Source organism: Anas platyrhynchos, chromosome 4, assembly GCF_047663525.1.
Source record: "Anas platyrhynchos isolate ZD024472 breed Pekin duck chromosome 4, IASCAAS_PekinDuck_T2T, whole genome shotgun sequence".
NCBI lineage: Eukaryota > Metazoa > Chordata > Aves > Anseriformes > Anatidae > Anas > Anas platyrhynchos.
This window is the reverse complement of record NC_092590.1, coordinates 18555749-18571920: the sequence shown is the minus strand read 5'-3', so window position 1 is coordinate 18571920 and position 16172 is coordinate 18555749. Positions and strand designations below refer to the sequence as shown.

General features: G+C 40.9%; 1 protein-coding gene across 7 annotated transcripts in view; it reads left to right on the top strand.

Moving 5' to 3' along the window:
- Positions 1–16172, top strand: part of RUFY3 (RUN and FYVE domain containing 3) — a 55383-nt gene that overhangs the window by 21344 nt on the left and 17867 nt on the right. For all 7 annotated transcript variants that reach the window (XM_027456035.3, XM_027456033.3, XM_021279702.4 and 4 more), the window contains 7 exons: positions 8203–8376; positions 9710–9827; positions 11623–11724; positions 12734–12857; positions 13509–13570; positions 14876–14941; positions 15047–15116. In XM_027456035.3, coding sequence (XP_027311836.3) covers positions 8203–8376; positions 9710–9827; positions 11623–11724; positions 12734–12857; positions 13509–13570; positions 14876–14941; positions 15047–15116 — 716 coding nt within the window. The remainder of the gene's footprint in view (positions 1–8202; positions 8377–9709; positions 9828–11622; positions 11725–12733; positions 12858–13508; positions 13571–14875; positions 14942–15046; positions 15117–16172) is intronic.

Below are 16172 nucleotides of genomic sequence, written 5' to 3'. Positions count from 1 at the left end.
AAAAAAGGAAGAAAAAAAACTGCTACTAATTTTGAGCCTTGAAGTGAAAGTAGAAAAAGTGAACAAAGGGGTTGATTTTCTTACATTAAGTGGGTTCTAGGATGATTGTTTTCCTGAGCCTGATATAAACACAACTTAAAAGATCCAGCAATATTTAGAAGCTGAATTTTAAATAAGGTTTCAGAACTCACCCCGAAGTTTCAGTTTTTCTGGGGTACTTATTTCTATTTATCAAATCAAGACTTGGCAAAAAAAGACTCTCAAACTCGTTTTGCAAATTTTGATTAAAACTTGTCATAAATCAGAATTTTTAATATTGCACTGCTTGATTCTTAAAGCGGGGCAAGCATGAAATAAGTGAATCCCAGTTCAGCATGCACTGAATTAAACCTGTAGTCTGACTAAAACCAGCTCTGCCTGGCTGGGGTGGAAGCGTGTGCAGCACGGAAGGTGAACGCGCCTTTTAGAGACGAGAAATTTCCTCTTGAAGCTGAGAAGTTTACGTTCAGCATTTGGAAGAATATAAAATGCAATGTAAAAGTATGATTCTGGGCACATATATTTTATAGGCCAAATTCTTTAAAAATGGTGATCTCAAATTGGAAGCTAACACTAGGGCTGTTGAAATCTGGAAGTCTTGAGAGCAGCACAAGTCCTGTTATTCCCATGTTGATAGCCATGAAGGAATAAAACCAGCAGATGTGTTTTGGCTCCTTTTGCCAATTTGTGAGTTGAGCCAACACAGTGGCTTCTTTTTCTTACCAGTGCTTTGTTCAGTTTTGGTCTCACTCTCACTGGAAGAATCTTAATCAGAAACTTCATTTGTTGCTTTATAGTACAGGTAAGCAATTTAAACCTAAACTTGGCAAAGCAAAACGGTAAAATTAAGTGAAGCGTGATTATATGATAGACTTGGGGTTCTAAATAGAAGGTCAAGTCTGAGTGACAGCATGAACGGTACCTCTGTCTTAAAATATGTAGTAAATATTAGCAGAGAAATAACTGATAAATACGGAGACAAAACAATGCGGCAGGTATGAGGCTTGCTAGAAAAAAACCTTCCCATGCAAGGAATTTGAAGCATATTTCTGGCTGAAGAAAAAAGCAAAAGCAACCATGACATAGCAAAAATACATCTTTATTTATGTTTGGAAGTTGAAATGGTATAAATCTTTCTGAAGAGGGTGTGTTGTGCACAAGAAACTGTTCTGATGTATCAACTACACGGAGGGCTTGCTGGTCAGCTGCTGTGGGTGCTGCTTTCCCTAACTGTTGTGCCGGGTTATGTACGTGGGCTTCTGCCTGGTGGACACAGCCAGCTCTCCTCAGCCCTGGAGGTGTGCTCTCTCCTGACACAGCAGCTAATTCTGCCCCAGCAGCACCAGCCGAGAGATTTCCGAGGTAGCCTTTATGGAAGAAAAGGGGTTGGTTCTTTTCTTCTGTAAAACATTGTCTAGATTTTTTGCTCTTATTTTTGTGGGATGGTGATGAAATGTATTTCAAAGATACATTTGAAATGTCTGACCTGTCTGTTTGCCCTTGCATCTGTTTCCCCTGCCTACCACCCTGTGCTGTTTTTGCTGAAACTCTTGTATGCTTGCTTGTTGGGAACTTGTCCTCCCTGGTAACAGAGTGTGCCTTCCCCCTTGAGGCCAAGATGAAGAGCATAATAGCAAGAACAGATGAGGCAACCATTGAAATGCTATAGAAATGCTGCTTCTCTCAGGAAATGAGATGCATGTTCGTAATGTGGTGTTAGTACAGCTCCTTTCCAGTTTATCCACAGTCCCTTAGAGTAGGCAGGCTGAGTTTGGAATGCAGAAGTAAAAAATTGCAGTAAAACATTTTTCTGTAGAAACAGGCATGCCTCTACTGTTCACTTGTGAGCGTTCATTCATTTTTATTTTAGTTGCTGCTTACCTCTGAGGGAGTGAGTTGGCGGTAAGCAGAAGCTGTGTATCCCCTCTTCTTGGCTGTGGTAGGCAGGGAAGTGTGCTGCAGAAGAAGGCAGGTGAGGACTTTGGATATAAGGGAGTGTCAGGAAAGCTCCAGCTGAGATAGAAGCTGAAAAGATACACACGGATGTTCGACTCCTGTTTGCTTTTGCAGTATTGAAACAGCCTGAGCTTGCTTGAACTTATTTGTCCATCAGGACTGACAGACTCTGGATCAGATGCCAAAAGCAAACAGCTCAGGGTGCAGGTACTCCCCTGGCCCCCAGCTCACTGTGCGAGCCATTCAGCTGGAAACAGCTGCCACTAAAGCTGGGGTGGCAATGAGGAGATGACCACAGCGTGGTTACCTTGACCATAAATCGGTCTGTTAGCACAGGCCCCTGCTGTCAGCCTGAATTTGGGTACCAGGCCGTGCCCTAGGGCAGCTGGTGTGCAGGTAGGTGCCTGTACACTCTGTGGCTTTGACCGCAAGGATGGCAATTCCTGATGTCCTCAGGCTTGTGGCAAGGAAGGTTATTGGACTCTGTCAATAATATGCAGAGAGACAGCTTCAGCTTTTTGAGAGTTTTCTCACCTTCCGTATCATGTAGCATGGCAGAACAGAGGCATGGAAGAAGTCATTTCAAGTCCTTAATTTATCTAGGGATTTATTTCAAGTTTATTTAATTTGCATTTATTTCAAATTATACGTGTGTTCATGATTTCAGAGCCTGAGCAGCTAGAACTAATGTCTTTCCTAATGTGAATTTGCTTAACTGAAACTCAGTGCTGGCTGGTTTGCTGTGAAAGCCAGTGCTTCATCATTACCACGTATCTCAGTTAACCTGAGTGCAGCATGAACTGCTCACAAGTTATTTCTCTTTTGTGCACAGCAGCAGCCTTTATAAATTTCAGATGGCTGGAAATTTGGATTCTTGACTTTTAAAATAGGTTCAGTATGTGGACAACCTTGCTAATCAATAGACACTGCTTTGAGCAGACGTTTTGCACTTAGAGCATTTCATGAGTCCCTGCGTTTGATCAAAGTTCTGGCTTTATTTTCTTCTTAAATCTGTTACAGGAATTCAGTATGAGGAGTGATAAAATTTATTGTCGCTAGGAGGAAAGTCCCTAGAAGCACAGTCACAGCTTAAGCTTTTGAGATCCAATATTGCGTTGACTTTTCCTTTGACTTTTTATGTTCCTAGTTTTACTGTCTTAAAAAAATGATGGGGTTCCTGAGGTTCTTGGATGCTTTTAAAAGTTTTTTTTTTTTTTTTTTTTCCTTGAATCTTCTCAGGAATGCTTTGCTTTTCATGCAGTTTGTATGTGAATGATTATGGCAGAGTTACACATCTTCAAAAACCTGAGAGTTTAGTGTTTTAGGGAAACAGAATGAGCAGATTACTTAATACCTGCCATATTAGTGGGATGCAAGCCCAGTGCAATCATGACCACTGCATGGTCACGGTAGGTCTGTTCTGTAGAAGCTATGATTTTTAAATAGCAAAATTGTCTGGAGAATTTAAGGTTACTTGAATTGAAATCCAGACCACGTTGAAAGGCCAAGTGTAAGGACCAAGGCTTTACTCTTAAAGTTCACAATGTGGCATTTATGGTCAACACAGGTTGAGCTTTCTGCAGTTAACGGCAGAGAGAGAAAGTTGGAGAAGGTATTGGCAAGAAGTGAGAATCTCAGCTTGATGTCAGGTTCGGGTTGTCAGAGCAGAAAATGGCTGGGTTGACTTGAAGCTGCCTCGACAGTCTTAGTGTATGAAAGTCATTTTTACTTGCATGCCCTGTTCTTTTAGACTCAAACTCAGTGTTGTGCATGTTGCAGCACATATAACAAGGTATTTGTTATTTAGGATTTTATTTTTGGAATAAGTCTTTGGGATTTTATGCACTTTTATACCATATGACAGTTGATTTATTTACAGGATGAAAATCTTGGGTAAGATGCATACACAGAGCACCATCATTCACAACAGACTAATGAAGAAGCTGCCTTTAATTAGTCAATGCGATTAAAACATTTTGCAGTGATATGGTGTTATAGTTCTTCAGACTGTGACCGTGTTTTAGTCTTAAATACATGGCCCAGCTTTCCCTTTTTTAACTAAGTGCTTTCATCAGCTTGCATCTTCATCACCTCTTATCTTTTAGAGGTGTTGAAAGAATGTAGTTACCTTGAATGTGCTTCATGCACATTTTTTTGTTTCTTTTTTAATTAGTGTCGCGTTGAAGCTGGTTGATACACGGCAGTCAGACCTCTGACTCATGGAAAACCACGCATCTTGCCTCAGAAAGCATAGCATACCCTTGGCCTTAGCGTGGGTCTGCATGAGGCAGCAACTCTTGGTACTGGAAGAAATGTATATGGTTTCCTGTGAGTGGAATAGCACCTGAATTCTGAACAGTGTAGTTGGAATCGATCCTAATTCAAATAAGCTGATAGCTGTAGCCTAAGTAACGTTTTCTGTGTAGGTATCTTGCAAGGTTTCTTTAATTTTGCATTAGCCATTGATTTGCTACTTGAGCAGAATCACTTTGGATGCCGGCCCCGCTACTGATGCGATCGAAGCATCCCACAGCTCAGTACTGTGGCAGGGCTCCCTTACTTACAGGCACGCCTTGGCCAGTGGGGAAAAAAATGCTGGTAAGGAAGGATAGAAGCTCTCTCCATCTTCCTGTGTCTTGCTGCTGCCCCGATAGGGAAGAAGAACTAGAAGCTGTGATTATTGACAAGATTTCAGTCTAGTCCGCTGTAGATGGAGTCCTGCGGGAGGGAGCTGGCTGTTTCTTTGTAGATGAGGTGGTTCTGGAAGGGGTTTGAGCCACGGAAACAAAGCAAAACGTAATTTTGTGCCTACCAGCCCGCTGTGGTAGAAGCAAATGCTGTAGTGACAGTTGTGTGCTCTTAGAAGGCAACTGTGATGGATATAGTCAGAGGTGGCATTCGTTAGCATCATCCAGAAGTGCATAGAAGGGAATACTCAGGAGTGCTGAATGTATTTTTAACTGCATGCACAAAAATTATGTTTTTGCAATCAATTTGGTGTTATATTGCATCTGATTTTTTTTATTTTCCTGGGCCTGCATTTCTAGTAATGGTGGCTGTTCTCTTAGCTACACAGCAAATCATAAAATGGATTGCAAATCATAAAACAGGTATTCTGCTCAATTTAAGTGCCAAATCTATCAGTTTAAAATAGTAGTAGTTCTGCAAAAGCAATAAAACTCACCCACTAAATTACATCTTTCTACAGTCCAATGCTCCTGCAAGAATTTTGTTGCTAAACGAATAGTTTAAGTTACCTAAACGGTGAAAATAAATTGCAAATGCCTTCTCCCAGACTTTTTATAAGCCGGGAGCCAAATCAATCAGTGCTTGAAGAGTGTAGAGTTAAAACACAACTCGCCAGGAGCCTTAATTGCTCTGTCCCTCAGCAGTAGAAGACTGCAGATGCAGGACCAGCTGAACTTGTCTGGTGCTTCTCTGAAAACGAAGACACTCTTCTGTGGCAGCAGATGTGTCCTGGAGTGAAATGAGGCTCGTGGCTGTCGATTAATGGTGATTTCAGCCAGTGCATTGCTTAGCACTGGCTCCATGCTCTCCTTTTCCGTCGGATGGCTTCACTGCTGGAGCTGCTGTGTGCAGGACCTGCCAGGATGGTTCCAGTGAAATTTAGAGAAGACAGCTTCGGGTACTGCTTGATCCTGGAGAAGAAAAGGGAGGAGAGAGAGGCCTTGTCCTAACACGCTTGAAGAGACCAAACCAAAGCAGTTGCGGTACCAGCTTTGAGTGGTGGCAGCTGCCCTGATGGGTCCCTCTCCCCGGACTGTGGATTTTTTCACACCCCTTAACGTTAACAGGAGCTACTTGACTGTTGCTAGCTGAATTGCCACAGAGCTAGGTCTGAGTATTTCTTGGGCCATCAGCATCCCTGATAAAAGCAGCCCATCCGCTAGCAGACAGGCCATGCAAAACTAAGCAGCAATACCCAGACATCACGACGTGGAGTGCCAGCTAGTTTTGGAGCCGTGGGAACCTGAATGTGGAGTGCTTCAGAGGCAGATTCGGCTTGTTCCCAGGTTTTGCTGGCTCCTAGATTTCACAAATATTCTCTTTTGATCCCCTTGTATAATTTCTCTGGTTCTTTGATTGGGGATGGCTGTCTGCGCTTCAGTAGTTGCTTTTCCTCTCCTAGCCCCGAGGTGTCTTTCACTGCCTCCTTTGTCTGGCGCAGGAAGTCTCAATCACACAGCAGCAGCTGCTGCTCTTGTTGCTTATGTTGTATTCAGCCATAGGTCACTAAAATTAAATATTGCTCATATCAGCTAGAGGCAGTTGGGCCTACAGTGCTTTTCAACTTTCATGAGGTGGCCAAAATTGAAAGCAGGATCAGGGTGATTTCTAATACCTTTATAGTTCTGTGAAGTTCTGCTTCTTGCTTTGTTTCGGGGTGGTGGGTGCTGACAAGATGCCTCGTCGCAGTGGTAGGATGTTTGAGATGACGAGGAGGCTGTAGTCGCCCACACACAAGCAACTGGGCTCATCAGTATCGGCGCCGTGATGAAGCAGGATGATGCCTTTCATCAGCACAACAGCTGCTAAAGGAGGCGGCAGCAGTCTGAGGAAAACATAACCTTTTTGGCTAGGTTGTTACGTCTTAGAGGATGAGAGATCGTCCCTCATGTTGCTATGGACAGGGGGAGATGGGAGCTGTTACAAACCCAGACAGCTCAAGTCTACGTGTCTGGCAGAGGTTTCATGCCTAGTCAGTGGCAGACGTGCTGAAGACAAACCCAGGCTTCTGCAGGAGCTTACTTGGGGAGGAGATCAACTGAGGATGGGGGGTTGCATCTCCTCCTCAACAATGACGGATGTTTCAAGGTGAGAGAGACATAGGAACCTTCTAAGCTGTCTGAGCGTTGAGGAGAGGGAATCTCTGAGCAGCCAAAAAGAGCTTGAGAAGCCTCTCAGTGGCAACAAGAGTCATTTCATGGGTGTAAGTGGTAGTGCTGGGTGGTAGCAGCAACATCCATGTCAATTCTTCCACTGCTGAGGTTTGTAGTTATCTTGGTGGCTTCTTCCATCTAACTTAGCCTTGCTTTCCTCTGCGTCCTCTGCAACAGAAATGCAATTTTTCTTGAAACCCTTCAAGGATTTCTGTCTCAGGTATTTACTTGTTTTAATTGCTTGCTGAGCACAAGCACGTTTAGTTAGTACAGTGGGTGACATATCTAAGCACTGGGTATGCATCCAGCCTTAGATGCTCTGTGGTCACCTTTTTTCTGCTAGGTGTAATAAACTCACTGTCAAAGGTGGTAGATTCGTTCAAAGGTCTGCTGCTGTCTACAGCACCCCAAAATAAATGGGCCTTACAAGGACGGAGCTGCTGCTTGTGCTGAGGAACTTGAGCTCAAAAATTGGGTATGAGATTGCAGGTGGAGCAGAAGCAAACAGAAGACTTGCAGCTGATGCAACTCTGTATTGTAACAGCAAGGATTTGTCTCTGTTACTGTGTGTCTCCAGGCCTAAAGCTTGAGCAAGCTGTACTGTGGATATATGACAGTTTCACTCTGGTTACAGGATAGTAATGCTGTAAAAAAGTTTGTTTCTTGAGGTGTTGGAAAGGAAGGTGTTTGGGAAGAGAGGCATTTTGTGTTGGCATTGGCATGTTGTGCTGTGACAGAGGCAAGTTGTGGGGCACGAGGCCTGTAGACAAGGTGAATTAGCTCTGTTACACCCAAATAAAAAAAAAAAGTCATGAAAGATGCAAGACTTGATAGAGAAGAACATTGATGGATTAAGTGTGAGAGGATTCATGGTTGGCTGTAGGTTGAAGAAAAAAATCACCTCTGCAGAGTTCTTACTGGGTTGTAGCTGCTGGGTATAGCTGGGGATTCGAGCTAGAGCAAGGGACAGCCGTAACATTCAGTAACACCTTGTCAAGATGGAAAGCACAATATTATCATCAGCCTTCAAACTGTGATTTCTTGAAAAATTAAGGATTTTGTAGTGAAAGTATTGAGGAAACCCTTAATATATTGCCTACTCCCATGTCAGTATGGCTTTCATCATAAAGTGCTAGTTAATTTTGACTTTTCTCAAGAACAGACCTGTGGAGAGCACCTCTCATCAAACTGTTACTGCCACTAAAAACATCTTCAAGCTGGGGGACAGAAAGAGGGAGATGGGGTATCTTATTGTACTAAGAATAACTTCTGTTACTCAACAGTATTTTTCTTCTATTTTCCGTAGATCCTAATTATCTCATGGCTAATGAACGCATGAACCTGATGAACATGGCAAAACTGAGTATCAAGGGGTTGATAGAATCTGCACTTAATCTGGGCAGGACGCTGGACTCTGACTATGCACCTCTTCAGCAGTTCTTCGTTGTGATGGAACATTGTCTTAAACATGGCTTGAAAGGTAACCTTCCTTGAGAGGAGTCCTCCCGGGCTGTTGGTCGTAGCATAGGAGCAAGAAAGAGAAATCTTGTTTCAGGGTCTGGTGTGGTATTCAGCAGCAGGCTGAAGAGAGCAGGATGTCCATTATGATCACAGGTGACGTGACAGAAAGAAGAACTTTTCACCTGTGCTATTACATCTTCTGCTGGAGATGTAATAGCACAGGTGAAAAGTTCAGTTGTTGATGTTGCTTGTCACTTGCTATAACAGCATTGCAGATGTGACTCAAATATGACAAAGTCATTAGGAATAAAGTTGGCTCCTCAGCAAGATCACAACTCCACTTTTTTTTTTTTTGTATGTCTTCACAGTTCAGAGGGGCAATAGTCCTCTTGCTGGAAGTGGAGGTGTAGTGCTGAGATCATTTCTCGGTTCTCCCAAAATCAAGGATTTGGGCTGTGTGCAGCTCTTGTCATGTAAGCTGCTTTTTAAAATGACAGGCAGAGCGTATATTTATATTTACAATATGGAGTCACAACTTAAACTGCCCGGTATCATGCTACTTCATTTGCCGCCCTTGCTTGATAGTAGCTTGGGATGAAAAGCAGGGGATATTAAACTCCCTCTCAGCGCCTGTATGTACATCCTGCAGTGCTGCTTTATTAGTTGAGTTCAGCATTACACGATGATGAAGCGATTTCTGCGCTGGGTAAGGTAACGTTGTGCAAGGGAGAAGTGTTCATACTCCTCAGCTTTGTTTATCTGTTTGCTGGTGTCCCTACTGCAGGTTTTAAGTTAACTGAGTTCTCAGTTTCCTTACAGCTGCTGTGAAGTAGCAGTAAAACTATGGAAGAAGCAAATTCATTTCCAGTTCTAAAATGCAGGGGTTATTAGAAACAGTTCTAAAATGTAGGGGTTATTAGGAGTCTTTCCCAAAGGAGGAAAGGATGTACAGAGAAGCTCTTGGAAGCTATGAAAAGAGTGGATTCAAAGTGATGCAATTCTCTTTCATGTAATGTGATGGACAGTGAGGGAAAACTACTGCGCACACAACATGTAACTTGGACACTGAGAGCAACTTTTGCCACTAGCACTGAATCTCAGCTGTTGGTTATCACTGGGTGTTGTTTTGCAGTATCTGGGATGTATAAAATTATTTCTGCCATCCATCTCAAGCTCCTGTTGCCTTATTTGAATGATGCCAGTAATTGCTACACCTGAGCATAAAAAGTAATCTGTTGTACTTGCCCAGTAGAATCTTTCTGGCAACTGTTCACTGGCTTCTGACCTTGTTTGAGAATGCAGATAGTCAACGAAGGCTTAATGGACTAATTTTATATCTTTCCCTTTTCCAGCCAAAAAGACTTTTCTTGGGCAAAATAAGTCATTTTGGGGACCTCTAGAACTAGTAGAAAAACTTGTTCCTGAAGCTGCAGAGATTACAGCAAGTGTTAAGGATCTCCCAGGTCTGAAGTAAGTATAGTCTTTTACTGCGCAAATAAGTTTTTTTCTTTTTAATTGTAAGAAGGATCCTGAAGAAGAGAAGGGGGGACAAACATAATCAGGAATTTGTCTGCCATGTTCTGTTGATACAAATGGTTCTTCAGTCTTTTTTTTTTTCCTTAATTAAGGAACTACAGAAGGAGAGAAAATGATATGTTACTTCTTATATTAAGCTCAAGGGTTTTATGGATGATAGTACATTGCTTGTCACTCATTTATGGTTAGCAATGTGTCTTAGGAATGTGTCAGTCTTTACTGACTCCCTGACTGTAGAGGAAGGGAATTGGAAGGAAGGCTATAGAGGTCATTTTTCTTTTTAAATAAATTCAGATGAACTTGTAAAGTTTGTGTAAAAGGAAGGCTCACAGAGGTGGAGAAGATACTAGTGTGTGGTAAAGAAACCTCTTTGAGGATACATTGCTCTTAAAAGTTGCATAGTCATTTCAGATACATTGAGGTTTGCTTATTCCATTACTAAAAAAAAATTGTTAGTGTGAAGGTTTTCAGTCTAGAAAATAGCTAAAAAGTTTGAGTAAACTTTTGTATGAGCATCATGACTAAGAATCAGATCATCCTTGCTCAAAAAAAGGGTGAATATATTCAATAGCAGCTTCTCTTGGGTTAGTAACTAGCGAAGTACATATGGACAGGTGCTTGTACTAGAGGACTGTGCAGGATTCTGCCTGGAACAGCTTACAAGATCAGCATGGAGCGCTAGGAGTGTCATGCCAGAGCTCCTGTTACCTTTTCCTGTTGTACCAGAAAACTGCAACATGACATAAAATAAAGGACAGCTTTGGAAGAGGTCTCTAAAACATGGTCTTGTATACATACTACCCCTTGGGTTATGAAGTGTCATGCGTTAGTGAGGTCAAGACCACAACAGGGAATAACGAAGATGACTTCCACGGGCAATTGCTACTTACACTGGTTAAGATTAGAAAATAAAGTGCTCCACATGCTGCTTGCTATAAGACAGCTGACTGCTGGAGACTGAAATTTCCTTCTAATCAGGGTACTGCTCAACACGGGGGGATTGAACACCTTACTTTAGAGCATCTGATACTGGCTCCTGGCCAGTATGCCAGGGTAGAGGAGCCAGAGCTGTGATGCAGCATATCAGTTCTCATATTTTTTTAAAGCTGTGTGCTTCAGATTGTCAGGAGAAATGGGGAGAAGGGCTGGAAGGGCTGTGACTATACACTATTGCATCTTGTGAGTGCGTTCATGAGCAAAGCGCTTGAAGAGAACACTGGTGAATTTGTGATTTTGTTGTCTTTGTGGATTCTCAGCAGGCTTAACACCTACATGAAGAATTGATGCCTGGGAATCAGTGTTGAGCTGAATATACACGTGTTCTTCAGATTTGCTGTATATAAAACTGTATTTGAACTAGAGTTCATCTGCTTCAGTAAATCACCTTCTGTGTAGTACCATTCAGCACCAGTGAAGTCAGGAAAATATTGTTAAGGTAGTAACAAATACAGAATTAGGGGAGAAGCAGTGATAATTCTTTAGATAATTGTTTACATAATTACTTGCACTATGTGGTCTCTATAAAGGCTCCTTCCAACCCAAACCATTCTATGATTATATGATAAACTTGTCTGTAACTATTCATGCTTAAATACCTTGTATATCCCTCTTGTCATCAATGGCAGCTCTATCTTCAAGGTGCAGAAACTTCAGACACAATGGGATTATTAAAGCTGTCTGTGAATGCATATTGCAGTTTGTGTGTAACTTCTGTTTCTTGCCTTTGTAGGACACCTGTGGGTAGAGGAAGAGCTTGGCTTCGTCTGGCACTAATGCAGAAGAAACTTTCAGAATACATGAAGGCCTTGATTAACAGAAAGGATCTTCTCAGGTGAGTAGTGAGCTCTCAGATTAGATAAGGTTACCTTTTGCCCTATTGTAAGATACCTTTTGGGTGTAAAAGATCTTTAAAAAAAAATAAGGGTGTGTGTACTCTTCCTGATGTGATGGTAATGTTTGTGAAATGTAGAGCTTCCTTTGAAGGAATAAAAGTGTTTAATATTCTTTCTTCATTCAGGAGCTGCCGTTTTGCCATCCTTATTGTCTCAAGTGTCTGTCTGTTAGAATAAACAAAAATTTTGTTTCCAAAGAGGTGACTTGAGTGAAATATTTGTATAGATGGGATGCAGTATTCTCGTTTGTGAGATCTTGGCCCTGGACTTGTTTCTGACCTTGTCACTTCATCAACATCTGACTAAGAACAAGTCATTTTGTTTCTCTCTGTCTGCTTCCCCATTCATTAAAACAGCAGTTAGTTTTTAGGGTAATTGTAAATCCACAGATTAGAACTGCTATGATTACATTAAGTAGTAGGATTTAATAAATATGTTAATGTTTCTTTACGTAAACAAGTAGGTTTTTGTTGTTGTTGTCTGTCCATGCAAATCCATAGCTGACTCGGGGCTGGAAAGGAGAACTTTCTATTGTCCACTGGAAAATGTGGTGTCTTATGTTAGAGAAGTATTTAATGGAGCAGTAAAAGTATGCTATTTGTAAAACTCTTAACATTAAGCCTCAATCTTGAATCCTCACTGTGCTCTGATATCACTCAACTTTCATGCTTGCTTTGCATCACCTTCTAACAGCTGAGAGCCCAGATCTCCTACTTGCTGGGTCTTTGCCTCACCCCAAGATGTACTGTGCTGGGAGATGTTTGGTCAGAGCATCAATTTATTGATAGGACTACACTTCTGTGTAGTTTGTGTTATTGCCTGATTTTTGTTATGCCTGAGCTTGTTTTATTATTGTATGAAATACCAGAAAAGCCATTCTAGTTGGCCATGTTCTGGTCGAATTTTAAAAGATGCAACACTTGTTTTCTCCTGTTGTCCATCCTGCAGTGAATTTTATGAGCCTAATGCACTAATGATGGAAGAAGAAGGTGCGATCATTGCTGGCCTGCTAGTAGGCTTGAATGTCATTGATGCAAACTTCTGCATGAAAGGAGAAGACCTGGATTCACAGGTACTGGGTGTTCTGTTAATGTTTTTTCTGCTCATTTAAATTGGACTAATTTTCTGTTGTAGAGGACTTTGTTTATCTGAGATTCATATCTTTTTCTATAAGTCATTTAAGACTAATACAAGCTTGCTACCATTATAGTGTTCATCAGTTAGTTGGCATCAGAGATTCAAGATTTTGGTTTTCTCTTTGTTATGCTTTCATGCGGTCTGCATTTGGATTGCTGTGGTGTGAAATGTAGAAGAAGATAAAGCAGAGTGCTGGGATGGACTTTCCCAAAAAGGGGGCGAGAAGTGGACTGATCTTGTAGTTCACTCCTGCCATGTGACTAGATCAATGTAGCTATTAAACAAAAGAGAAAGGCCCACGTGCACTTACGTTACAGCTTGCATAAGCAATCTATGGTTCTAGTGATGATAATGTTTGTCCTTATCTCCTAAGACTTGCTTGCTAGCTTGCTGTTTCTGCTAGCATATTCTTGCTTGAATGAGGGTATGTTTTCCTTCATTTTGGCTAGATTACTGGTATAATGAATCTTTGTTATAATACAACATGTGCTGATGTTCTAACTGAACAACCCTGAACTTCCATAGCTATGAACAGTGTTTCTTCTTAAGAGAAGAATTTAATGTAAAATGTATTTTTTTTCCCTAGGTTGGAGTTATTGATTTCTCAATGTATTTGAAAGATGGGAACAGCACAAAAGGCAATGAAGGGTAAGCACATGCATGAGAGTCCTGCTTGTCATCTCCTGATAACCTTTCGAGTTTTCAAGATAAATTGTTATCTCTTGATGACTTTTCAAGTATTTCAAGTTGCCCCGCAAGCTGTTAAATTTTTCACTAAAACATTGCTTAGAGTGAATTGTTCCTCTATGAAAAAACAATGTATAAATAAGATACTGGAAGTATTGGGAGGTGGCAGGGGTGGGGAAGGTGTCCCAGGAGTTCTGTGTTCCTTATTAACTGGCAATTTAGGAAGATGACAGTATCTTAACAGTGACCCTTTGCTGAGTTAGGTCTGCCATTCTTGAAAACCTTTTTGGTAAGCAGCTTAGTAGCCTTTACCAGTTGTGCAGCTGGCAGGATAGCAGTTGATTTTTGGCACCATACCGTCCCTAAATAAATTCTCCACTTGGAACTGATCATAAGTGTAATAGTTCTGAATACTTGTGCCAGTGTACACAAATGTAGCTATGCAACTTTCAGAGCAAGATCTTGAAAAATAGTGTGGGTACACTGACACACAGATCCAGTCCTGTGGTTTTCTGAGACTTTTGAACCTCTTATTTAAGAGGTTCTGCCATTTTGAAATCAAGTACATGTTTAATTATTGTACCTCAGGGTCTGGTGTTTTGATTGCCTTTATTTTATCTGTAGTGTCATTTCTAGATCTCTTCTTTAGTTTGGACCTCCTGCTGGAAATGCATGCAAAAAAGCACATTTGTTGATGGCTTTCCTTGAATGAATTTTGGCAAGATAACTCTTGTCCCATATAAAAGTAGTAAAAGCCGTTTCTTAATTCAAAATAGTTTTGTACTCACTAAAACATTTTTGCCTTAATCCTTCCATTTCATGTGTGACAAACTGCCTGAATGTTGTCTAGTTGAACATTAGCAGTTGGCTGCATTTCCTCTTAGACCTTTAATGGTGTCTCTTAGGTCTATTAATACAAATACTGAGGTTTAGGATCAAAGAGAAATTGTGCTATTTCCTCTTCGGCTTGTCTTTCTGTCCATGTAAGCATTCAGAATGATGGTTTGCCTCCATCCCTCTGTGGAGTGTGGAGCCGGGCCAGAAGCCCCTGTGGGGTGATCAGGATGGGTAGCATAGTTAGATATGTGCATGCTAAAAGTAGGCTGAATGACTTAGGGTTGGCTCCTCTCTGTCTTGTCATCTTTTGGCTTGGTGGAGAAGACCTTCTGATCTGCTTGGGGCCTCCACAAACATGCCACGCAGTCACTGGTTTTAGATATGAAAGGACTATGCTCTGGCTAAGCTGAGTGATTTTTTTTTTTCCAGAGATGGTCAGATAACTGCTATTTTGGACCAGAAGAACTATGTAGAAGAACTCAACAGACACTTAAGGTAATACATGATGTATTTATTCTTTGTTATATAGTATAGCACAATAGAAATGAGACTACAAAAAAAAAAAGAAGGAATTAACGTAGGCTTTCTTCCTTTCAACAGTGCTACAGTGAACAACCTACAGGCAAAAGTGGATGCCTTGGAAAAATCCAACACTAAACTGACTGAGGAGGTAAGTGTAATAGGGAAGCATCTGATGTTTTGGCCTTGCGGAATTAAGTGTAGAAATGGTAAGGGAGGATTTAGTTTCAGAGTTGTGGTGTAAGTAATGATGTCAGTTTAATAATGTAACTGGAATAACTGAGCTGCCAAGGAATTACGTTAACTGTTGCTGCTAACTAAATATGATGTAGAAAACAGCTAAATGTGTATGTTAAAAATCAAAACTGAATTGAATCTGTTTTTTCTTTCTGAAGTCTTATGAGTGCTTTCTGATTTTTGGAAAATGCCTTAAAGTAAATTGTACAATGGATGCGGTTTCAAATGCCATATAGCTGACAAGGTTTGAGACATAAAGATGGTATGAAAAACTTTATAAACTTCTGTTTATTTTTGACAGGTGCAGAAGTTTACTACTATGTTAAGATATTATTTGAAACATAGCAATAACTTTTCCTCTAGCCTGTCATGATTTGTAAGAAATCAAGTCTTTCTGGATAAAACATTGTTCAATCTGAGCATGGAAGGTAGTTGGCATGTGAGTTGTAAGTGTAATCTGTGTCTTGAACTTGGTTTTGCAGTTTATTAATAATGGAATATATGTAATAAAATCTTCACAGGTCAGTTCCTACGACAAATGGGTGAAAGTAATTCTCATCCTAAAAGTTTTACAGCGTCTCTGTCAGCATGTCACTTAGCTCAGCAGAATGACTTTGGTTAGGACATCTCAGTGCCCTGGCAGTATAAATATGAAATAGAAATTCTTTCTTGTTTGTTCACCCTCGTCAGAGGTCTGTGTGTCTGATTCTTGAACACCTTCTCTAATGGATGTATGCCAAATGATGAGAAGCTGTAGTAGTAGAAGGTAGTATATCCACTCTCAGAATTAACTTCCACATTTAAAAATGACTAACTTTTAATTTTGAGAAGGTGGTCTACAGTAGGCTTCAATTAGTGTTAATATAATATATAGCTTTTGATTTATTACCTGCAGTGTATGAACGCTGTGTCCATTAAGCATGGTATCCATGAAATTAATTACAATAATGAGTCAAGTATATGTTGAGTT